Genomic DNA, 25,663 nt, shown 5'->3' on the forward strand with positions numbered 1-25,663 from the left:
TAATTTCAATCTATTAGCAATGTACATTTAAGAAATAAACCAATTATATCAATTTTTAATCCAATATTCAATCATATCCTTAATACAAATTCATTGAATTTTGCAATTGCCATGTGTCTTTCATTTGGTTTATACAACAATATTTTCCACATATTAATTTGTGTTTAAATCACAGAAAGAACAGAGGTAAGTCAATTAAAATAAACATCAAGAAAATCTAAAAATGATAATAATAATGAAGCTCTATGCTTTTCGAGAGAAATCTCTCTTCTTCAGGAGAAAAACATAATTCACAATCTTATATAATCCAAAAGGGTACACAATTCTAGTGCATTCATAGTAGTTCATCATCCATTTTTCAGAATTAACTGTAACTTGTATGTCAATTACTGATACCGATGTGAGATAATAGGTACATGTCCTTGATGTGATGGCAGCTGAGTTGGCCCAAAGTGCATTTTACCTAAAGGATGTATAATGAATCTGAAAAAGATTTTCTTATCAATAAAAATCCGATAACACCTGTTTTCTACGGACTTCCTAAAGTACACAAACATCTTAGTAATCCACCGTTTAGACCTATTGTGGCAGCAACGGAAAGTGTATTCGACCCTCTTTCTAAATATCTCGACAAATTGCTTCAACCCATCATTCAGTCATCATTAACTTATTTACGGGACACTACACATTTTCTCAACATTCTGAATAATACTGAAGTTATTGGAGAATCATTGTGCGTTTTTCACTCTTGATGTCCAATCATTATATACATCAATACCACATGAAACAAGGTCTTTGCAATCGAACTAGCCAAAATTATTTTGTATAATAACTTTTTAGGTTCCAGGGGCAATATTATCTTCAGATCTTGGGCACCTCGATGGGCTCAGCAATGGCGCCAGCCTACGCTAATACAGTCATGTTCTACTTTGAATCTCTTCACATCCTAGAAAACTCCACATGGTCTAGCAAATTAGCCATGTGGAGACGATACATGGATGTTATTTTTGGAATTTGTAAAGGACCTGCAACAGAACTAGAGAATTTCTTAAACTATCTGAACATGTGTAATCCGAAAATTACATTTACCCTAGAGGTTCGGAGCCCAGATGTTAATTTTCTGGATGTTAAGATTACTCCTAAAAACAATAAACTACACACGAAAATCTACAGATGTCAATAACAGCCTATAGTACACAAGTCATCATCCACAACACCTGAAAAACAACCTTCCACTCAGTCAGCTATTAAGAATAAGACATATTGTCTCAGAAGATGAGAAATATAAAACAGCTGAAGAGGAGCAAATAAGAAGATTCCAAGAAAGAGGTTTCCCGGAGATTATCTTATCAGAAGCAACAATGAAGTGCCATCTTAAAAGCAGAGCAGACTTACTTGCCCCACAACATAAAAAGATCAAAGAGGATCCACCACTGATATACTTGTCACTATACTCACAACAGAGCTCCCAAATCACAAGTATTTTGAGGAAAAATTGGAAAATCACAAGACTGGATCTTCAACTGAATACATTGTTCCCAAAACCACCATTAATGGCATATACTCAGGGTAAGAACTTGCAACATTTGCTGGTGAAAGCGGAGAGAGTAGAGAAGAAGAAATAACTCTTCCTTACTAAACCCAAGAAAGGCACATTTCCTTGCCTAAATTGTTGCCATTGCAAGAATGTACAAAAAGGGAAGGGCATCAGGCACCCATACACGGGTCAAAAAATAGAATTACATGACTATGCGACTTGCGATAGTAAACTGGTAATCTACGCACCTATTTGCCCATGCAGACAATATTACATAGGTCAAACCACAAGGAAACTTAAAGAAAGGATTTCGGAACACAAATCCAAAATACGGACAAAGAACGAGAAGTCACTGGTGGCAAGACACTTTGCAAACAAACACCATTCACTTTCTCAGTTTAGATTTGCAATCTTAGAAACCATCACCAGACCAGCAAGAGGAGATAATCTACAGATGATTGTATCTCGCAAAAGAAACATTTTGGATTCACAAGTTGGACTCTCTTGAGCCACGAGGCATGAACGAAGAATTCTTGCTAACGCATTTCCTTTAACCAATCATCCTGAAGAAACAGACATTTAGTGAAATCACTGATAGTGAATTAACAGAGCTAGACTAAGCGTCTAAGGGTATTCTCCACAGGGGGATATCAATAATAGGAAGTGGTCACCTAAAATAACTGCATCCTTTTGGTGTCCTGAACAATGAGAAAATGGTAGACCAGCAGGTTGTGTGTAATAACTATGTTGAAACACAAAATATTTAATAACTTCTATATGTTGTACAAACTGGGGCACTACTGTGAATTTACAAACAGAAATAATGCTTTGACACTGTCTAAATTAAACTTGTATGAGCGCCAACAGGATTTGAATGTAAATTATAGCACATGCAATACCTTTGTGAAATAATGGATACATCATTGTCCATATAAAGATTTTGTATGCTCTATTTAAATTGGATACACTTAGTTGTGATAACATCTTTAGGGAAACACAATTCATTTCAGTCTCCATAACATGTAAGCACCAGAAGGGGACAGTACTTTCTGTAGATTTCTGTGTGAGTATCCACAGAATATCGCTCTGCACTACATTATCCAGAATTCCCAGCGGTTGGAATGTTGTCGGTCCAATCTGGCAGCACGAAGACTGTATTAGATTTCGTTTCACATGAATTGTCACCTATAGTCAACAATAGTCGTTAGTATCTAGATTCCTTATTTGTATATCAATCCGGTTTGAGAATAACCCTGTTACAAATAGACATATCTTCTTTAGAACTACGAAACCTAGAATTCTGCATAGTCGTCACGTGACCACATGATACATGCAGCACGTCGACTACAAAAAGACTCTGTTGCTTAGCAACACATTTTCTCACTACATGACGGCGGTAGCTCTGTTTGTGCTGAAACGGGATTCCATTTGAATGCTGTGACGCTAATTCATGCAGAATTGTAAGTTGAGAGTTATTGATTATATGATATACTTAGTAGAAGGACGTTTTTCACGAGTACTAAAGTGTCCTACCCGCAGATATTGACACGTCCATGACAGATGAACATTGAGTAGCACCTAATATTGCCACTGAAGCTAGAACTCACTAGGTGAGTATTCCATCCATATACTACTAGACAATTCTCAAATACCAATATTGTAGGGATCTAAATACTTGTAGATTCTAATTTATAATATGCATACTTTCTAAATAGGTTGGGTACCTTACGAGATTGTCGAACAACACCAGCTGTCGTACCTTAAATTTTGATCTTATCTGCACGGCCTCACAGGTAGCGGTTGAGTCACATGATTAAGTACCATAATTAGTGAATGCATAATCTTGATGACAAGTAGATGCATTCAAATACAAATATATTTACATTGTAGGGCACTTTACTTCACTCCCCAGATGGTTTTATGAATTTTTGACATCGCTGGTAACAAAACAGAGTCGAGTCCTAAAGAAAATACGAAATTTGGGAATCTCTAGGAGGCAAAGGTATCATGTATTTCTAGAATACCTAATTTTGAATGTTACACTGTAGATTTATAACTCAGATTCATTATACATCCTTTAGGTAAATTGCACTTTGGGCCAACTCAGCTGCCAGCACATCAAGGATAAGTACCTATTATCTCACATCGGTATCAGTAATTGAGATACACGTTACAGTGAATTCTGAAAAATGGATGATGAACTATTATGAATGCACTAGAATTGTGTACCCTTTTGGATTATGTAAGATTGTGAATTAAGTTTTGTTCCTGAAGAAGAGAGATTTCTTTCGAAACACGTAGAGCTTCTTTATTATTATAATTTTGTGATTTTTTGATGTTTAGTTTAATGGACTTACCTACTGTTCTTTCTGTGATTTAAACACAAATTAATATGTGGAAAATATTGTTGTATAAACCAAATGAAAGACACATGGGAATTGTGAAATTTGATGAATTTTCATAGTGTATATGATTGAAATATACAAAACTTTTTCTTGTTGAATAAGAGACTTGAGTTGAATATTGGATTAAAAATTGATATAATTGTTTATTTCTTAAATTTATATGAAGTATTGTTGCTTATAGATTGAAATTACTTATTGAATTCTGACTGAAAGTTCTCTTTCAGTATATTTAGGTGTGCAGTGGACGGTAGTGCCCATTAACCATGGGCATTTTGTTTGGTTCACTTTCCATTATACTCTGCCATAACCAACCGATTAATTCTCCATTTCAGATGCACATATTTCCAGCATATTGAAACACGCTTAGGTCACCCCTTTCTTTAAAAAAAGCCAACCTGGATCTGAGGGTTTGTTCGAAAGGTTGTTTGAACTACCGGTCTATTACCAACATCCCTTTTCTGCTGAAAATACTGGACAAGGCTGCTACCAATCAATTAAAGGCCTTTTTCAAACAGCATGCTCTTTTGGGACACCGACAATCTGGTATCTGTCCAACCAGAACTTGCCCTAAACAATATTAAGGACACCCTCCTTCATATAATCGACAACAGTGATGCCGGTCTGCTTGTGCTATTGGATTTGCCTTTGGCTTTGATACCCTGGACCATTACAGCTAACTTGAAATATTCCAAAATATCTTTGCTGTCCACGACTATGTCATCTGTTGTATCAAATCTTTTCTTTCTAACATCTACTCCATTGTAAAGATTTGGAATGTTAAATCCCATCCTGAATTCATTTCTGGTGGAGTTCCCGAGGTCTTGTGGGTATCACTACTATTGTTTCGTATAAACATGAAACCCCAGCGTGACCTCTTGACCGACCTTTGAGTCATTTTTCAAAACTGCGCTGATGATATTCTTCAACTCATCTTCAAGCTCAATAAGTATCCTGAAGCTAACATGAAAGATGGATGACTGATAACCACTTAGGTTTAAAGTACGGCAAAACAGAACTTCTTGGTTCATCCCCCTAATCCCTTCCTTTTTTTTCTTCATTATATCCTGAGGTCCATCTTTCAGGTTTTCAGTCCCGATCTCTAAAAGAGTGAAGAAGCTGGGTGATATGTTTGACTCCCCCTCACTATGAAATCTCAAATTCATTCTGTCATAAGCACAACACACTATTAGCTGCTCTTAATGAGGCAATTGCAGCCTCCATTCTCTGTCTGAGGCACACTGTCAAAAGCAGCTCATCCATAATGGGTGAGGGGGGCCTGACCTACCAATACCTTCACCCATCATAGAGCTGCTGCGCCAGCCCAGGGCAAACACTGAGAACTCCCTTTGCGGCTTGCTGCAGCTGAGGGAGCAATGCTGGGCACACATAAACTGTTAAAGGAAAACATTTGATCCCTTTGATAATTTAGTTCCATTACACACATGTTCAAACGACCATACAAGGCCTGGGGTGTTTTGCTTCCCCAGCCTTGTGTGGCCCATTGAGGACACAGGTTGGGGATTTACATGTTTGAATATGCGAGCGGGCACTCCTGTGCCTCCTCGCACATTCATACAGACTGGGGACCATCAATGGAGTTCTCCAGCTCCTGCACACGTTTGTGCAGGAACCAGGAAGTGCTCTTTCCATGCTGCTTCCTGTTCGTGCTGCGTGGGAGCCGGAGGGCTTTGTGAGGCACTGGCGCAGCGGAGTAGAGTCTGGAGCGGGGCTGTAGGTAAGGTGAATTAATTATGTAATGTGTGTGTGAATGAATGAGTGCATGATGCATGGGGGCTGATGTGAATGAGTGAGTGAATGTTATGCCATTCTGTGTGTGTCTTTGTGCTGGGCTAGGGAGCTGATTTTGGTGGGTGGCGGGTGGGTGGCAACAATAGGATGCTTTCCTGGGCATCTATAATAGATGCCTAGGAAGAAATGCAGTTGATAAAGCAAGGACTATATGTGTTATTACGTGGCTAGACTGACATTTTGGTGCACCCTGTCTAGCCATTTCTTACTGTGGCATGTCATTTCTTACTGGAATCTATGAGAAAGCAAACACGATAAGTGCTGTTACATGGCTAGACTGACACACATCGGTGCAGCCAGCAAGGAAATGTATGGGCACAGCCAACGAGAAATAGTTTTTATACTGGTATATATTGTGGGAAAAGGCATCAAGAAAACACATTGGGAAATGCTCCTGTGAAATGTTGGTGACTTGCATCTAATGCATTTTTGGATTGGAGTTACCCTACAAAACCAATTATAAACTGTCTGGCTTTTTACCCAGATTTTTAAGTGTGCTGTATAATGCATTATTCCAAAAATGGTTTTAGGGAGAAAACCACCTAAAACCTCCCATGGTTTGTGCCCCTTTGCTTTGCTGGTTGGTTCTGGCATGTTTGTGTGAAAAATGTACACCTCTCCAATTAAAAAATTCACCAGCTGCTACTGCACCACTCTATCCAGAGCAATCATCGGTTCTGTAATCAATTATTGTAATGCTCTATAAACAGGCGCAACAAAATATGTTATCAATATTCTTCAAATACTTAAAAATACAGCAGACTGCAGTGTGTCAAATACTCCCAGACACATGCATTTTGTCCCTGTGCTTAGGAAACTCCACTGGCTACCACTGAAATGTCGTATCAAATTCAAAATCCTCACACTGGCCATAAATCCATGCATGGACATCCCTCTCTGTATTTAAAATAAAACTCCTCAAATGTATCCCCCAGCTTGCTTCCTAAGATCTAGTTCTTCCCTTGGTACATAGAAGCCCATGAAGTGGATCATCCCTGCGTCCTCCTAACAGCTAAATAGTGGAACTCTCTTACAGTCAGCACACGTTGCATGGAAAACTGTTTCCTTTCAGAAAGAAAATTAGATGGCTACTATTTTAGTTGCCCTTATCCCCCATCTGTTGTTAAAGGTCGAGCACTGAGATACCTCTGGGTCGTAGGGCCCTTACCCTAGAAATAGAAATAGGTATCATACCTGTTTGGACTCACAAAACCTTCTTTTATTTTCCAGCTCTCACTCCTGATTGCGATAGATATTTTCGTCTCACAGCCATTCTCCACTTTATGGCACTTCAATGTCTCATGCTCAACTTCTCAATTAACAAAACCATCTTCCTCCTGACCAGAGGTGTTGCTAGGGGGGCTGAGGGGGCTATAGCCCCGGGTCTTTTGGTTGCATCCCCGGATAGAAGCTCAGGAGCTACAACCAAAAGGCTAGCTAGCCCCGAGTCCCGACAGTCCTGACATTAGCGTAGCCCTGGATCTTTTCCAGACATAGCAACACCCCTGCTCCTGACCACCAATGACTCTTCTCGCCTTCTTTCCTTTCTCCCTGACCTGCTTTACGCATCCCCTCAGGCACACAAGCCTGCAGTCCTTTTTGACTGTGATCTCTTTGTTCACCACTTTATTACTGCTACTTCTACTGCTGCCAGAATTACGCTCCTTAACATACATCAGGAAACTCAACCCTCTCCTCATCTACCAACCTGTCAAAACCCTCATACTAACCCTGCAACTGAGTTGCTTCAACTACTGTGCTAACTTCCTCTTTGGCCTCCCCTCTAAACCTTCACTCTGGACACTTCATACTTTCCCCCACTCTCCTGTTACTGCCTCCAGACTTTCTATGTGTGAAAAACATTCCCTTTTCAAAGACTTAGTACATATTTTTAAATCTATCTATTAACTTTCCACTCCATCTATGGCAGATACTATATCCCAATACTCACCTCCATCCAACCTCAGGTAAAACATCCTCCCTAATGACTAGACGCCAACCTACCCACCCTGAACATTTTATCGCTTTCACTCCTTCGCCATTCTTGCTCCTCACTGCTGCAATCCCATTTCCATGTCAAAAACATAATTTCAGTCCACTGCTTTAAAACTCCACCTCCTGTGCCCAAAAGTAGCACTATTTACTCCCCGGGTCATTACTCCTCCACCATGGCCACTGCATTTAGGACCTTGGAAATATGCATTACCTAAACTTGTACGTTATATGGTCGGTGTTCTGGGACTGGCTGGTATTTCGGAATGCCAGGGGTCTTGGGATGGAGGCATTTAAATGCTATTACTTAAAGTTGAAACGGGGAAGATCTGAGGCTTGGGATCTCCTTTGCTGTGATCGCTTTTTACCGAGAGCTCTCAGCCCACCACGTAGCCTTGCAGGGCGCTTTCCTTCTGGGATACGGAATGTTAGCAACATGAGACAATGGATGCTCTATAAATCTCTGCAGCTCTGGCCTTTCTGACCGGTGCCCAATCATCAACCTATTCCCGCATGCATGCATTTTGTTTCTATGTGTTTAACTCTGGCCTGCAACTCTGGCTTTGACACCTCGATTCCAACATGGCTGCAACTATCCAAGATGGCGTTTATACCCCATGTATGCCAGAGTAAAAACGTACACTCCCTCCCCATGTAATAGCCTCTTACAACACCCCCACTCCCTGTACCCTCCAAGAGCCCCTACTGCACACACACAGGCCTCTGCCTCATTTGAAAGCACCGGGGGCCTGGGACGAACTTCACTCCTTCCCAACATTAATAATAATTTCCTCTTTTGCAAACATTTCTAGTCGAAACAACTCGTCCCCTCAATAAAACCCCAAAACAACACAAGTGGTGTGAATAACTGAATGATGTGAGTAGCTGCCCTATGATTTCATTAACTGGGGCATGACAATGTGGTCGATAGCTGGCTTTTGATGCCAATATCGTTCAATGACTTGAGCACCAGGTGCTTTTGCTACCAATACCTGGCAATGGTGCGAGCACCCAGGGTTGTCATTGCCATCCCTAAAATTGGTTTGAATGCCTGTGCTTTTGATTGCAATACAAGGCAATGGTGTATGTAGCTGGATTTGAATGGCAGCTCCTGACAGTGGCACGTGTAGCTATGCTTTTAATGGTTATTTCTGGCACTGGTGTCAGTACTTAGGCATTTGACGGCAATCCAGGGAAAGGGTTTGAGTAGATGGACATTTAGTAGCAATGCCTGGCCATTTAATGGCAACGCCTGGGAATTTCGTAAATCCTGTGCAGCATGTGAGTACTGGCAACTTTAAGCTTGGGGGCAAGTGCAATTGTCTGGCCCATGGTAGAGTGCTTCAATTCCACAATGCAACAGCCCCAACTTCCAGGACAACCAAACTCAATACTAACCTATCCCATATTTACACGTCATCAAGTATACGTAGCATACCTTATTGCCATTACTTTATTTTTCTGCAACATAGCTTTCAGCTATAAGTGTGGTTTATTAGATGCTCAGACACCAGGGAACCTGGGTATACATGAAAATACAAACTATATGGTGTGGCTACCTGTCAAATGATTTCAATATCTGGGGTATGGAAATGGTGTAGGTACCTGGGCATTATATAGAAATACACGTGACTTGTGCATGCTTCTGGCATTTGTTGCAATATCTGACAATGGGGTGAATGCCTGGGCTTTTCCTAGCAATCCCTGGCAATACCAACTCTTTTGACTCCAATGCAAGGCACGGTTCTGTGTAACCAGGCCTGAGAGTGGAGAGAATAGCTGGGTATGACATGGGAGTATGCAGCATATGGTACTCGAAGCTGGGTATATGATGGCAATACCTGGAGCGTAATGGTTGTAGCTGGTAGAGCACAGGAGTACTAGAGCATACTATGTGACTTCCTGGGTATATGGTGTGGCTTTATGGCTGCATTCCCTGGCTGTTTCTGCCCACACAGTGGCAATGCATATATGCTACCCAAAACATGACCTACTGGATTAGAAACATGTGCTTTGTGTACGGAAGGATCAGACGAAGTGACGCAACACCTATCAAATGGTGGCAATAACTGGTATACTATGAGCACCGACGTATATTATGACAAACGGAATTAACCGCACATGGGAGTGATTGGGCATCTGACTGCGTTTCCTTACATACTGTTTCAGCAATGGGCATATAATGGCATACCTGGCATGTTGGGGGGAATGTTTGGTCATTTGAGTACACTACTTGGGCTTTAATGTTAGAACCTGAAAATGACATAACTACACGAGCTATAGTGATATTAACTGGGCAGAAAATGGACCTGCCTGACACAGACATTGCCTAGACATTTGAAAAAGTAGCGGGCCCCATGATGGCATGACATGGCCGTATGAGGAGCCATTTTTATTTCTTATGCCCCTTTGCTTCTCACATGCAGTCTTCTTTGTGGTCATCCACTATGGAACCCCCTAACCCATGCTTCATACCATTTTCTTTCCACTAAGATCTTTTTCCCCCATAAAAATGCAAACCCATTGGCTTTGTTAATATTGTTATTCAATAAGTGGTTGATATATGCATAGAAACACTCCCTGGAGAAAATCACTACCATAATAATTAGACCATTGATATGACAGACGAATTAGAGCAATCATAGCGTAATGGTGGCAACTTAGGACACCAACTTCGTTGCAGCAGGAAAGAAAATGGCCAGAATAAACGGGCCTTGCAGTGCTTTCTCCATCTCCCTTGAGTGCCTCCTCCCTCCCCCGCCCTGGAATTAGAGAGACAACCATGCTCAGTAGCAGAGACCTATGTAGAGAAGACCAGGACTGGCAAAAAGGATATCCTGATGCAGTAATGTGGCCCCTTGATACCATTAAAATATATCACAACACCTACAAAGGTTATTAAAGATAATGTCAAAACACACACACACAAACGTGCACACACCGACACACAGGCGCACACACACAAACACACACACATTCCCTCTCTCTCTATGTTGAAAATAATACAGACAATAAGTTTAATTTACGAGATGGTCTCCATTTCAAGAAGTGAAAAAAGACAACATTTTCTGATGTCACACAAAATTTATTTCAGCGGATATTTTAAGTTTAACTGCTATGAATCACCACTGTTTACAAAATCAGCCTTCAGTGTGTATTGAAAGGTTGTTGCCAATTATTTAGTCACTACTAATATTAGTTATAGTGTCTGTTGTCCTCCAAACATGTCCGGATTTGTGTTGCTGGATTGAGGGATGAGTCTCGTAGGTTGAAGGGTTTTGCTCACGTGCTTTTATCTTTACCCATATTAAAGGGTGCCTTGTATCCAAGTGTGCTCATGTTTTTTCACTCTTTTGTATTTTTTTTATCGATGGTCTCATAAATGTTTTACCTAAGAGCATTTTGGAATAAACACGTAATGATTGGAAACTCCCTTCAATCGGAAATCAACAACGGCTCACAATTTGAAGTGTTTCTACAGCCTTTGCCCCACTCATTTTTCAAAAGTGTACTTTCTCCAGTTATATATGATTAAGGATGTACATCGTCTTTTTAGAATTTTTTCCCAAAAAAGGGGAGTTGTGAGGATGCCCACATCGTGGACAAACGTACAGAAGTATAAAGCTCGAATATGTGTCAAGTTGGTACATTCCACAACTAAGTGCTTAAGAGACTCCACGTTTCCTACTTTTTTTTACAGAAACGACATGTCCTCTCCAAAGACTCTAACTTGCTTCTGACCTTTTATGATCTCCATGGTTGCCAGAAGGTTGAGCCAGAGTCTCACAAAGAAAGCTCTATAGTGGGCATTTGGTGATTGAATTAGAGTTGGGTAACTGGCTTACTCTCCTTTCATCATAGCATAGGTGACAAAGCAACTTATTTGATCTTTTCTGAGGTTATAAACCAGACCACCAATACCACTTTTTTCCTCACATATAAAGGATTAGTAATTAGATTTTCTTTTTTTGCATGTATCCTTGCCAGAATGTCAGAACAGCGCTGAGTCCAATAGTTAAGAGTTAAGCATGTACCATATGATACCAGCCCAAATAAATCGCAACACAGAGAGTTAGACACAGATGTTAAAATCTTGGAATAGATAGTCAAATTTCTCCACTCTACCATTGTCTTGATATAAGTAAGAGCCAATTCGATCTAATCACAGCAATAGGGACGCTTTGGGATAACTTCAATGCATGACGCCAGTGTTTGCCCTCAACTCTGTCCCAAGGAAATTTGGTGTCTTTGAATGTTAGTCAATACATCAGAGCAGGAATTAACTTTTCTTTATACATTTTACAACGGGCAAAAAGGAGAATTTCCCATACTTCTAATAGAATTTTCCCATCTGGGCTGCACAGTCTATAAATCGGGGAGACATTGCGTTTAATTCAATTATATTACAATATTTTGATTTTATTGGAAAGCCAAGATATCTCCACGAGGCCACCTTGTCCAATTCAATCTTATTAGGTTCCATTTTAGTGAATCGAAGTAAACACATATTATTGTTTGCCCCGATTCATGTTTTTGTAAATCACAATCTGTGTATCCAAGTTTGACTCTATTAAGACATATGGAAGAACGTTGATGCTGTCTGCTCCCACCTATGCTTTGCAAAGGCAGATGGCAGTGCCTCCTTTCTCTCTTCCTGCCACCTTCTAGAGGAGCATGCTAACTAAAAAGCTGCCAATCAATGTGGCCACCGATGCCACGGTTAAAGTGGCTTGCGAGAACGGCTCTGTGTGCCTCATCAGCCATTCATGCTCTTCCTCCAGACTTTGGCTCTTCAGCTCCGGCCCCATGATGTCGCGGATTGTCCTATAGTGCCGGTCTAGATATTCGATCTGAAACAGAAGAATAAGAAAAGGACTGAAGAACTGATACACGGAATTGGGATCCAGTCATGAAGGATTTCACTCTGGTTCTTCAGAGTATACATGGTATACATGGCTGGTTCTTCAGAGGTCTACATGGCTGGTCACAATTAATTGGACCCATAGGTAAACTATGTACAACAAACACTCTTACTAACACGTAGATTCCAATGTAGACCCCCGTCACTCAATCAGAAGGCACTGCAAGCAGTCTTTCATCTCTGGTATACTCCTTATTTCAAACGTTCTGACTTGAGAAGTAGCTTGATAAGAAGCACTGAAACATTTGCCTCCAGCTGTGCAAAGACACCGAGGAGCACTTGTAGTTCAAGTGCCCAATTTATTGTTACTGGCCTCATGTTCATTAAATTAATATTACAAATTACGTGTGTGTGCTAATATGTTTTCCTAACAATAAAAGCACTTTCCTTTTCAGTTGCACATTTCCATGTACTAATGGCATAATGACCTTGGCGGGGTAATACATTGTGTGCAGGTCATTATCCTGTGATAATGACTCCCTAATGCTACAAGGTTTCGTTAATAATGGGTTCCCTAATAAGAACATTGTGTTGGAATATACTTTTAATAAAGTATAAGATGAAGTGCAGATGGCACCCTGCCCTACGTATATTCCCATCACAAACCCAGAACCTCTCATCTCCCACTGATCAGTTGTGTAGTGTGTCGATATATGTGTTTGTGTGCTTGTGTGTGTTCCCGCACAGGGGAAGGACCTTTTGTTTTAGGTCAAGGGAGGGAAAAAAGGTATTAGTAACAAACAAACTTAGGGGAAAAGTATGAGGAAATAAAGAGAACATGGCATTCTGAAAGATAAAGAAAAAACCTTTATGGTGATGAAATATGTATGGAAAAGAGATGGAGAGAAAGACACGGGCAAGGACAGCAAACGACTGAACATAAATGACCTCTGCAGAATCTGAAAAGTGAAGGAAAAAATGTCAATAAAAGAATGAAAGAACAAGGAATACAAAAAGAAACCTAGCCTCTTCACATCACGAAACACTCCAGTGACTTGCAATATCATATCGGTGCACCCGTTTGGGGTACATCCTCCCGTGTTCACCAAACTCCTAGTGATCTTGAGAATGTCTTGCTTAATACTAGCTGCTCATGGTGTCAGAAATAGCACATATTTACTTATTGCATTATTATTATTATGAGTATTCCGAATATATGGTTGTGGTGGTTTATATGGTAGAGGCATGTCGCCTTCACCCCAGTCAGTAGTCTTGATAGTGATATTACACTGCCAGGTGTCAGAGTCAGCCCAGAGTGTAAACCTATCTCTATGAGAACTGTTGTTTCTCTGAAAATCTAACTTTCCCAATTGATGTGAAAACATGTAATCATAATTATTTCATTGTTTTCCTTTGGGGTTTTGGCACATCACACCCTATTTATTTATTGGGTATTTATAATGCTCCTACACAGCAGAAGTTGTTTCAAGGCGCAACAAGACAGATGGGTGGGGGTTAGGGGAGACAGAAGATGACAAACAGATTGGTCCTCCTAGGCCTTGTGACATTCGGATTGTGCAAGTGCAGAACAGGAAGTGCAGGGGAGTGGGGAGGGGGGAGGGAGTGCTGTTCCGAGCGCAAAGTGCTAATGCGAAGGAGGGAAAGGAAGTGCAGGTCAGAGCGGAGAGTGTGCAAGTGCTGGGGAGGGCAGGAGGGGCCCCTGGGCTAGGCGAAAGCTAAGGGAGTGCCAGGTGGGGGAGTGCCAGGGGAATGCAGAAGTGCAGGAGAGTGAAGGTCCACAAGCAAGTGCTAGGATGTGACTGAAAGGGCTTAGGTGCTGCAGGTCCAGCCGTGCTAGTGCAGGGGAGGGAGACCAGATGGCAACGTGCAGATTGGGGGGGGGGGGGGGGGGCAGGAGAGAATAAAGTGCAGGGGCAGACTGGGCGAGGAGGGCCTGGTGTCCTGTATGAATCACAAGGAACCAGGCAGCCAGTCACGATGCGGCAGAGGAGGGACATTATCAGAGGAGGAGGAGATTGAAGGAAGAAGTGAAAAGGAGGGTCTTCAGAAGCTTCTGGGATTTAAGGAGCTCCTGCTCAGGTCTGAGAGGGGTAGGGAGGTTATTCCAGAGGGAGGCTCCTGCTGGAGAGCGAGATCTACCCCAACTCTCTGCTTGGAAAAACCTCTGATCTGCAGAGAATTGGAGCTAGAATATCAAAGGGCTCTAGCACGGAGGTTTTTAGGGAGAGAGAGTTGGATGTAGAAGGGTCCCAGGCCCTAGAAAGCCTTGTGAATGATGCAGAGGCTCTTGAACTTGATCCTCGCAGCAACCAGCAGCCAGTGGAGAGATTTTAGGCCTGTAGAGATGCGGTCCCTGGGCTTGAGGACAAGGATTAGTCTTGCAGTCCTATTATGGATTAGTTGAAGGGGTGAAGGGAGTAATTAGGCAGAATGAGGAAGAGAGTTCTGGAGACATTTAGTTTTTGGGGGAAGGTGAGGAAAGGAGGAATGTCTCTGAGGAGGTGCAGCTGAAAGTGGGCCTTTTTGGCAAGGTCCATGATGTGAGAGAGAAGAAGAGGGAGGAGTAGAAGGTGACACCAATGTTTTTTGCCTCACAGGGTTAGGGGAGGGCAGCCAGTGAGGAGGGACGGAGGAAGCTGGGGTCCCAATGAGAAGGATCTCAGTCTTACTGGCATTAAGGCAGAGATTGTTACCGGTGCACCATGCCAGAATAGCAGACAGTCAGGAATGAGAGAGGAAGAAGAGGAGGCAGTGGAGGGAAGCTTGAAGGAAAGCTGCATGTCATCTACATAAGACTGGAAGCTAGGAGAGATGGCGGAGAGCAAATGGGCCAGAGAGGAAAGGTAGGTGTTGAAGACCACAGCAAGAGAATAGAGCCCTGAGTTACACCACAGGTGGAGAGTGTGATGCAGGAAAGAAAAGGGCCCAGTTGAACCTGGGAAGGTTGCTCAGACAGGAAAGTGGTTCACTAGTCCACAGCCAGGTCTGTGATGCCAAGGGTATCATGGAGCCGATATATAAGGGTGGCATGATTGGCCATATCAAAGGCAGAGGACAGGTCAAGAAGGATGAGAACGGAAGAAGAGTTGGAATCGAGATTAGAGAGCAAGTCTTCACAGGTGTTCAGAAGTGCAATTTCAATGCCTCTGACTGCTCTGAAGCCAGACTGGTGGTAGTGGAGACAACCAACAGATTCAGTGTGGTGGATAAGCTGGGTGATGGCCTGATTCTCCACAAGTTTGCCCAGGAAGGGGTAATGGAGATAGGGCAGTAGCTAGTTGGACAGGAGGGTTTGGCAGAAGTCTTTTTTAGGGAGCGGGTGCACAAGGGAGTGCTTGAGGAGTAGCGGGAAGGAGCCAGTGGTGAAGGAGTGATTGCACAAATCAGCCAAGGCTGCAGCAAGGGAGGACATGTTGTCCTTCATAGTTCTGGAGGAGCAGAGGAGCACCTGTTTGGATGAGCCTTTCATAGAGCGGACTTGTCTAGAGATCTCACCAGGTGATAAGGGAGAAAAAGAGCAGAGAAGGAGGGAGGAGGAATGGGGGGACAAGGCAGGCCTGCGAGAGGGTGAGGGAGAAGGCAGTGATGTAGAGCGGAGTGAGGACAGGATATCCTGTGCTACAGTAATGAAGTGAGAGGACAGTGCAATACTGAGGGTCCGGGAAGGCCGAGTAGAAATGGATACTGCAGTAGTATTGGCGAGTTCCTTGCAGATTTTGAACAGTTCAGCCATGTTGTTAGTGGCCCCTGAGATGCAGGCTTTGATCTATGTCTTCTTCTTTGAGCAGATGGATAGTCTGTATTGCCTTTGGAGCAGGCATTAGGGCAGTCGGTCAGCAGATGTGCTTGAAGCGTGCCACTTCCGCTCAGCAGTTCTGCACTATCAGGTGTTGCACTTGGAGGCATGCTTCATGCAGATCCTCATGAAAGGGGCAAGGATGTCCAGAGTGTTGTAGATGAAGAGTTGAAGGTTAGTAAGGGCTGTGTCAGTGAGAGAGTCAGTGGTAGGAGTGCGAGGGGGGATGAAGGTGGCGGCAAAAGCAGCAAATTACACTAGCTTCATTGGTTGAAAGATGGAGAAGGAGACTGGCAATGCGGGCAGGGGCTTAGCCGGGTGACCCAAGAGGTCCAGGTGAGAGGACAGGAGAGCATGATCAGACCAGGAGAGAGGTGCAGTGAGAGGGTTGGAGATGGGGATGTCTGTTGAGATGAGAGCACCCTACGTATGTCTGGCTGGGTGAGTCGGACTGTAGTGAAGAATGGAGAGAGAAAGAGAGTCACAGAGGTTGCAGAAGAGTCCAGAGGCTGGATCAGGGGAGTCAAGGTGAATATTGAAGTCTCAGAGGAGGAGGATCTTGGAGGTGGAGGACAGGAGAGAAGAGGTGAGATCAGACCACTCTCAGAGGAAGATGGAGACTGGACCAGGCAGCCTGTAAATGGTTGAAAGAGTCAGCGAGAGGATATGAGAAACACCAAACCTGCAGATGAGGCATTCAAAGGAGAAGTAGGACTGAGTGGTTATGATAGTAGCAGGGAGCCATTCAGGGAAGAACAGGGCCACTCTGCCCCTGGACCAGTTAGGTCAGGGCTTAGAGAGGATCTTGTAGCCTGCTGGGAGGATAGTGTCAAAACTTGGGACAGAGGTGGCCGTGAACCACATTTCAGTGAGAGTGAGGACTTCAAGGTTCAAGGAGGTGGCAAGGAGGTGGCAGATGTCAGAGGAGTGTTTAATGGCAGATCGAGAGTTGAGACTAGCTGAGTGGAGCTGGTTGCCACTTTTGAAGGTCTTCTGAGGAGGGGTATAGGAATGTGCTACACATGTTGGTGGTGGCAGAGGGGCCATAGGGGTGTTTGAAGGAGGGGTGGCAGGAAAAGGGAGGAAGTTGATGAGAGATGGAAGATGCATATCAGGAAGGAGGAGGTTGGGCTGAGAGCCCTGGACCATGACAGTGCCATTCAGGTAGGTGTTAATGATGGCCCTACAGGATGGGAAATATGCCAAGAGTACTTCCCAATGAGTGCCACCATCAATGGGTGAGGAAGAGAAAGGGGAGGCATTTGATATGGTTGATAGGAATTTACTGTGGGGAAAATTGGATGCCTGGGGAATCCCTCCTGGGTTACTTTCTATTCTGAGAGAGCTGCATTCCAACAATTACATGCGGGTCAGGCTTGGTAGAGCGGATCTGCTTTCTGATCCAATTAGGATTACTAGAGGGGTACGACAAGGTTGTTTATTAGCTCCCCTACTTTTCATCCTCTTTATAGCAGATCTATCTAACTGGTTGAAGGATATTGGTTTAATATCTCCTTCCATTGGCAATGCAAAAATTAATTGGCTAGCATATGCAGATGACGTAGTAGTGCTGGATTATTCACAAGTGGGGCGCTCAACATCTGCTGACCGCATTAGAATCTTATGCTACGAGCAATAAATTAAGTATAAACTCTTTAAAACTCAAGATTCTTCTATTCAAGAGACCAAATAAAATAGTGAAGAATTTTGCTTGGAAGTTGGACCAGTCTCCGGTAGAGGTTGTTTCAGAACTAATTTATCTGGGAGCTGAATTGAGATCTTTTCCATCAAAGTCAAAGACTAGTCTGCTGTCATCTATTGATCAAAATTTGGTGAAACTAGGTGCTCAGATGAAAAAAATTAATTCTAAGTTTGGCAAATTTTCTATCCTTCCCCTTATAAGATTCTATATTGGGAAGGTAGTTCCCATAATTTTATATGGTTTGGATTATAACGCTGTAGCTTTGGATTTAGAATGGGATGTTATAGAATCTAGGATTTGGAAACATACTTTGGGTCTGCCAGACTGTGTTCCCATTGTCTGCTTGCGCTATGAACTTGGCCTCTCATCACTCAGAACATGGCTAGAGTGGAAGTGGTTGACTCTCTACAGATTAATCCTAGATCCTCCTAAGAATTCCTTCTTTGAGGAAGCAGCTATAGAGCTGCATCAAGGGACCAATGATTTTCTGTACAGATTAGGTCAAAAATGTTTAGAACTATTGTCTGGCTGTGACTGTGATGTTGTGTTGCTTCTGCAGAACCCTTTAAAAGTGAAAGAAAAAATTAAATTGGCTGATTGGATCCACACGATTGATGATATGCGAAGAACCAAAAGATCAGCCTATTTGACACTGCTGGATAAACGCTTATCATTAGTGCCTGATTATTTAAAGAAGTCCCCTAACCCTCGGTTTAGATCTACTTTTCTGAGATTCCGTTTAAATTTACTTCCTACTCTAGAATTATTAGCTATTAGAGATAAAGAAGGGAGGACCTTATCAATTTGTGACAGGTGCCCTAGTAGTGAAGTCCAGACTATTAAACATTTATTCTCTAATTGTCTTGGGACCTGGAGTATCAGGGCCAGACTTTTTGGTAGATTTGTCCATGATGAGTCTCATATTAATACCGATGGTTTTTGGGCAAGATTATCTTCTGGTAATGAGATGGCTTTATCAATTGAGGTGGGAAGATGTTTAAGGGAATTGAAGTTAGTAACAGATTGAACTATTTGTGTTGATTTGAATTTCTTTTCCATTTTTGTTTCTCTTTTATGAAGTGTTTTTTTATTTAAAACTTGATATTCCTTTTTTTACTGTTTTTATTTTTTTGTATACTACACTATATGTATACTATATTTTTCTGTATACTATATGTCGAAATGTGTTAAAAGTCAAATTTTGGCTATTGCTCCATAAATAAAAAAAAAGAAAGGGGAGAGCACTGAGATCATATGGGGAAACCAAAGGTCCGGAGGGGGAACGACAAAGAGGAAGTTAGTGACAGTCTGCCTGGAAGAAATATTGACATAGGTGTCAGCAACGGGCAGGCCTTGATTGGAGACCAGGAGCTCCTTCTTGAACCTTTTCCTTCCAGACATCAAAAGAGAGTTAGGATGGGTGATAGAGTAGCAGTTAGAGAAGATAGGGGAGATTGAAAGCACAATGGAGGGAGAACCCAGAGAGAAGGAGGGGGGAGAAAGAGAGGAAGGGAGAACTGCAATGCACAACGCCCGCCCAGCTTAACACAATAGCAATGCAACCATCTAAAATCAAGTGTCCAGGATAAAGGGAAAAAGCCCTGGTTTCAAAATACAGCAGAAAAAGCAAAAACAGCTAATTGCCAGTTTCCTGGATAGAGTGGAAACGCCCAGGTTTCGACATACAACAGAAGAGCTAAGACACCTAGATCTGAGTTTCCTGGATAGAGGGAAAAAGCCTAGGTTTCAACATACAGCAGAAAAAACAAAAACACCCAGAATCGGGCTAGTTCGATATGGCCTAAGTACCAGGTATGGACAACATACAATTGTGGGCGACGTGCAGCAGACAACAAGCATTTTGGCAAAAGGAGTAATAAGAGAGAGGGGCAGTTTAACAGGGAGCAGTAATGTCTGTTCCCCCTACCCACACCCTGATTACTTGTCAGTCACTGCTGGTTGACGTCTTCGCAGCAGGCTCCACCACCCAACAATGGCAAACACAATCTTCTGCTGCTACTGCAGGTGCTGTCGTTTGTCTTGGGGCCCCTAGCCGCAGAGGCTGACACGGGCAGTGGGGCTGCCCTGGGTGGAGGTCCTGAAAAGGGCCCTATGGCCTAATCAGACTCAGGTTGGAGGCACCGGGGGTGGGCAGGGAGGAAACTAGGACATGCAACGGCCCGAGGTGCGCAGATGACCAGAAAACACGTGTAAACACTAAGCTGGTCCGCTGTTAGCAATTTAATCAGTAACCCTCACCCAAAGAATATCAAGCAGAGAAGCGCTGAGGCCAAAACAATCGTTCACAGAGAAAAGAAAAAATGGAAAGGATGTTACGAAGCAGACTATTTGCTTTGCATGGCAACTGTGGTGGAAAACTGACCACACATGATTCCAGTGGATTGGTGAACAATGTATTCATAACATAGCAATAACAAGCCAAAAATAAACCAATGGCAGTGTGGGATTTTGGCGCAATTGAGAGCACCCTCTACCCCTATTTGCACCGTTCTCTTATACCCAAAGGTACACCTGCATTTCAGTCGAAGGGGTTGTCCAGTCAGGGCAAGTTATCATCCTGAAACAATGTTGCTTGCAGGGAACAAAGCCTCATTATACAAACCTTTGATACCAGTTGCTTTCTTTCATGTTAGTCAGTGTTATCATAGAGGACAGCATATCGTAATCATTTAGTGAACGTGAATATACTCCTTAAAGATTCACACCTGCTCTGAGGCAGACGAGAACGCTTGTAATATGATGACTTCTGTCTGCTAATGGAGGTTGTCCTAAGAAAGTGAGACCCTAAAACACCCTTACATATTTGTTAGGAAAGATTTCATTTTATATGTAATTTTCCCTCCAGTTGTACACCCCCAAACCTTTTGCTGCAGTTTAAATACCTTAGTCTGACTTTGCCAGGGGAGCACAGCCTTCTGCTGCAATCCTCTGGGCTTTCGCTCACTTTTTATGGGGAAACTGACATGCCCTTAAAACAGTCAGTACTGGGAGACTTTGTTTCCATTAGTCCTTTTCTAATGTTGCAACTTTTCTGCAACATGTAACAAGTGTACAATGTACCTTACAGTACCGTGCACTTGGGTCTCATAGTCATTTCCAAAGACCCTAGAGAGTCTCGTAGGAATTTTTAGGAGATGTGCAGATGTGTCATTTACAGGGCTAGTGCCAGCTTATCTTTTCATTTATGTTTAACCCTTTCCTGCCATTTAGACCGCGTTACCCGCGTTTGGCACGAATAGGTGGCCTGGCTCCAAAATGGCCATGCCATGAGGTACTTTGTCCTATCCTTTGGCCATCTTTCCCCTTTGCCTTCCCCAGGACGAGCCGACCCGGGTCAGTCCTTATTTGGTCATGCTGTTTCCCACAAAACGTCAAGCTTTCGCAGGCTTCAGCTGGCCTTGTGTGTGTGCCTCCAGGATGTGGGCTGGGGTGTCTGCCCTACTACACATCCTGGGTGCCAGAGAGTCTGGAGTGCTGTGAATGCCTGGGACCACCGTGGTCCATGATTAGTCCATGTATGGAGTGTGTGTTTGTGAGCAGATCTCCCATTGAGTCCTCTTTGTTTTGGCGTGAAGGAGACTCTGGATAAGAGGAGGCCCAAACACCCATACCATATCGATCTCTCACTGAACGAAGGATAGAATCCAAGTATCCTAAAACTAAGAAGCCGAGTCAAGGAACCGCTAGTGAACCACTGGAAGGTTTGGCACCCTGAGCCCGCTGTCGTCCTGTGGGACCCCTCTGCATCTGGTCGTCCTAGAAGGTCTGCGAAGACGCTTCGACCCATTAGAATAGTGGGACCAACTATTCTTGGCACCTTCAACAAAATCTGCAAGTAAGCCTTCTCGGAAGTGTCCCTGGGCCAACCAGTGGGCTGACCAACTTACACAGGACCTTTTCTCTGTCTCCGCTGTCGTTTTGAGGAGGCCCTCAAAATTTGGTATATTGCTAGCTCTGTGTACCCGGCACCCTTACACCAAATTTCAAATACTTGGCATTCCCAGGTCTGAAGTGAGACAAGTGCGCCAGAACCGGAGTAAACGTGGTTACCGTGTTGTCCAGCTGCAGCGACGATCTTTGCAGTTGTGCTGCATTTGTGAGCCTCTTGCCCCTGAAGCCTTCTGAAGTGAAACTGGCCTGATCCATCCATCAGGAGTGGAGAAATCGCCACTGTCCCATTTGGGAATCATCACTGTATCTTCGAAAGTGAAAGCCGCAGAACCGTCATATTGCCGCATTTAAACCTGCAACCGAAGTGGACTCGACTGGCAAAGTTTGGTCTGGAGTGCGCCTGGGGCCGGTGAGTAACCCTAACCGGTGGCCCCTAGCACCTCCATCCATTTTTACGCACGAGTGGCCCATGGGGGTCCCTCTCCTTTCCACTGCTAGTGCAAACTAGCGAATTATTCCCGAACCTTGGAATCACCTCTGCCTTCAAGTGGAGGCCCTCCTCAAATAGTGGGAGTCTATTCTTCATCACCTCACGCACCTTCCTGAGCTGCTAGAGACCCCTGAAGAGACCCTGTTTTGCCCATTGGAACAACCGCGTGCGCCTGCACTGCATGTACTATTGAGCATAGGGCTCCTCTCTTCTTAGGGTTTGGACTGCCTCTTAGGCGTGTGTTTGATGTTGAAAGGGACTAAAGACTATCTGCACTGCCTATTATTCTTCCCCTCTAGGTTGTGAACATATTTCGTTCCTTTAACCCTAACCCTTTAGACCCCAATGGTCGTGTATATATCTTGCATTGATTGTGTTGTGTTGGTTTGATAGTATTACTGTGATTCTTTTACTGTGTGTTGAGTTACAAAGGCCTTGTAGGAAATGTGTTTATATCTTTGATATGTACACTTGTCTGGGAGTAATTTGTAAGTGTCCTTGCTCTGTGTGCTCATTCAGGTCTTTCAGTCACCCACACCCCTCCTGATACTTAGTCTTGACCGCAGACCATAGCTGCCTTGATTGGTCTGGCTTGTCCAGAGGTTACCCTGTTCCAAGAAACTAGGCTGGCCTTCTGAACATCTGTCCACCAGGTCAGAGTTCCGAAATCCGTCTTCAAAATATGCCAAAAAGGAAATGCGTCAGATGCGATAGATGTGAAGGTGAGCATTCCTACATGCTAGCAAAGACATCCACAGTAATATCTAAACCCTTGCCTCGCACAAGCAAGAAACAGTTTTTTAAACATGGCAGTTTGCAGAATCTGCTCAACACTATAATGCAGTGATGTGCAAGAGGAGTACATACAATTTTCAATTCCCAAACTTTCCCCCACACAACTGATAATGCTGTTGGTATGCTTTGGCCACACCACAGATTGTTATTTGTTGCATCCTGACGCTCCCCATTCTTTCTTATGCTAGCATGCTTTCCCAATGCAGGCAAGGGTAGACAAAAGAAAACATCATAGCCCTGTAATGTATTCTGTCTGAGTCACAATTCCAGTTCCTCTTCATCTTTTACATCCATTCCCCCCTCATTTTCCTCAATCTACTCTCTATTCACTGTCCAGTTCGTCGTCTCTTCCTAATCCTTGTTCTAATTTCTTTTATTTTTTTTCATAGCACCTCTTCTATTCCTTGTCCCTCCCCTCTCCCAAACCCTTGTCTTGTTCTTAGTCCCTCTTCCTAGTCCCTCATTCCAATTGTAGTCACTCTTCCCTCTCATAGTCTATCTTTCTTGTACCCCTCCCTCCTCCCACTTCCTCTTCCTCCTCCCCTTTTCCCTTGCCCGTTATAATTCCTTGTTTATGTGCCCCATACTAGTCCCTCTTCCTTTTCCCTTTGTCTCGTCCTAGTCCCCCCTCTCTCTCTCTCTATCGTCCTTCATTCCCCTCCTAATCTTTCTCTCTCTTCCTCTTTCCAGTATACACTTCTTAATAACCTCTTACTTATCCCAGTCCATTGTCCTAGTACCTTATCCTTGTCCCTCTTATTTATACTCAACCTTCTTCATCTTCCTTGTTCCTCTTTCCTCTTCTGCATCCTTGTTCCTCATCGTACATCCTTACCCTTGCCCCTCTTCCTCATCCTAGTCCCTCTTCATATTGTCTCTTACTCATCCTTCTCTTCTTCCAGATCCTAGTTCCTTTTCCTGTTCCTCATTGTATTCCTCGTCCTAGTTTGTCCTCATCAGAGTTTCTCTTCCTAGTTTCTCTACCTCATACTCATCATACTTACTGTGCCTTGTATGATGGCCTTTTCCATGTCCTAGTCCCTCTTCATCATCTGCGTCTCTCTTCTTCATTCTTGTCCTTCACCCTAACTTCTCCTCCTCTTTCTAGTCCCACCTCCTCATCCCTTTTCCTCACCCTGAACCATCTTCTTCAACCTAGTCCTTCTCCTCCTTACAGTCCCTCCTACATTTCCTCACCTAGTCCCTAAACCTCACCCTCATTCATCCCTTGTCCTCATCCCATTTCCTCATCCTCATCCTGCTTCAGCATCATCATTCTCCTTCCTCTTCCCTCTTCTTTTTCCTTCTCCCTATTTCGCTTCCCCTTACTTGTCCCTCTTCCTCATCCTACTACATTCTCCTGTTACATGTCCTATTTAATTCCCTTCTTAGTCACCTTTACTTATCCTAATACCTCCCATTCCCTCTTCCCCATGCCTTGTCCTCCTTCTAGTCAATGGTCCCAGTCCCTCTTTCTCATCCTAGCAACTCTTTCTCATCCTAGTTTCTCCTTGTATTTCTCATGAATCTTCATCTTCCCATTCCTCCTTCCTTGCCATGTTACCTTTTTCTCATCATAGACATGCACGCCAGTTCCTCCCTTATTCCTCATCCTAGTTCTTCTTCCCTCTTCATCATCCTAGTTCACCATCATAGTTCCTCAACCAAATCTCGTTCTTACTCACTGTAGTTCATCTTCATCGTCCTAGTGCCTCTTTCTCATTCAACTTCCTGCTCCTCATCCCGCTTTCTGGTCCTGCTTCTTCTCACACTTCCTATTGCTTCATCCTAGTTCACCCTCCTTCTTCTGGTACCTCTTACTGATCCTAGTGTCCCTTCTTTGTCCTAGTCCTCTTGTTAATTATAGTTCAAAAACGTCTTCCTTGTCCTACTCATTCATCTTTGTCTCTCTTTTTTGGGTCCCTTTTCTTCATTCAATCGCTCTTCCTCGATTTTCCTGTGGCCAGGTAACACAAAGAATTCTACCAAAAAAAACAGCACAGCACCAAAAATATTTAGAAAAAGCATTTCTCAACTGATGAGCGGTTGTGGGTTTTTGCCTAATATCTGTCACATGACTAAAGGATTCACCCTGAGATATTCAATGTATTTTCTTGGACCTTGGAGGGGGCCTATGTACCAAGCTGAGAAATAGGCGTATTTCTACCCTGTTGGATCATACCATTTACTTTTCGTTAGTCCAATCATGGTTAACCCTCCACCCTTTCACCCTTTCCATTTCCCTTATACCTCTTTTACCTTGAACTGGCCAGTTTACATGCAACAATTTAGAAATCAAAAATAAATAAAAAGGAAACGATATTCTTGAACTAGGGAAATGTT

General features: G+C 43.2%; 1 protein-coding gene across 1 annotated transcript in view; it reads right to left on the reverse strand.

Annotated features, from left to right (window-relative positions):
* Window positions 1-10,826: 10,826 nt before the first annotated feature.
* Window positions 10,827-25,663, reverse strand: part of LOC138481079 (xaa-Pro aminopeptidase 2-like) — a 450,117-nt gene continuing 435,280 nt past the window's right edge. The window contains exon 21 of the mRNA XM_069612975.1: window positions 10,827-12,593. Within this exon, the coding sequence (XP_069469076.1) occupies window positions 12,408-12,593 (186 nt within the window). The 3' untranslated portion in view covers window positions 10,827-12,407. The remainder of the gene's footprint in view (window positions 12,594-25,663) is intronic.

This window comes from Ambystoma mexicanum, chromosome 5p (assembly GCF_040938575.1).
Source record: "Ambystoma mexicanum isolate Mex_15411 chromosome 5p, UKY_AmexF1_1, whole genome shotgun sequence".
Classification (NCBI taxonomy): Eukaryota; Metazoa; Chordata; class Amphibia; order Caudata; family Ambystomatidae; genus Ambystoma; species Ambystoma mexicanum.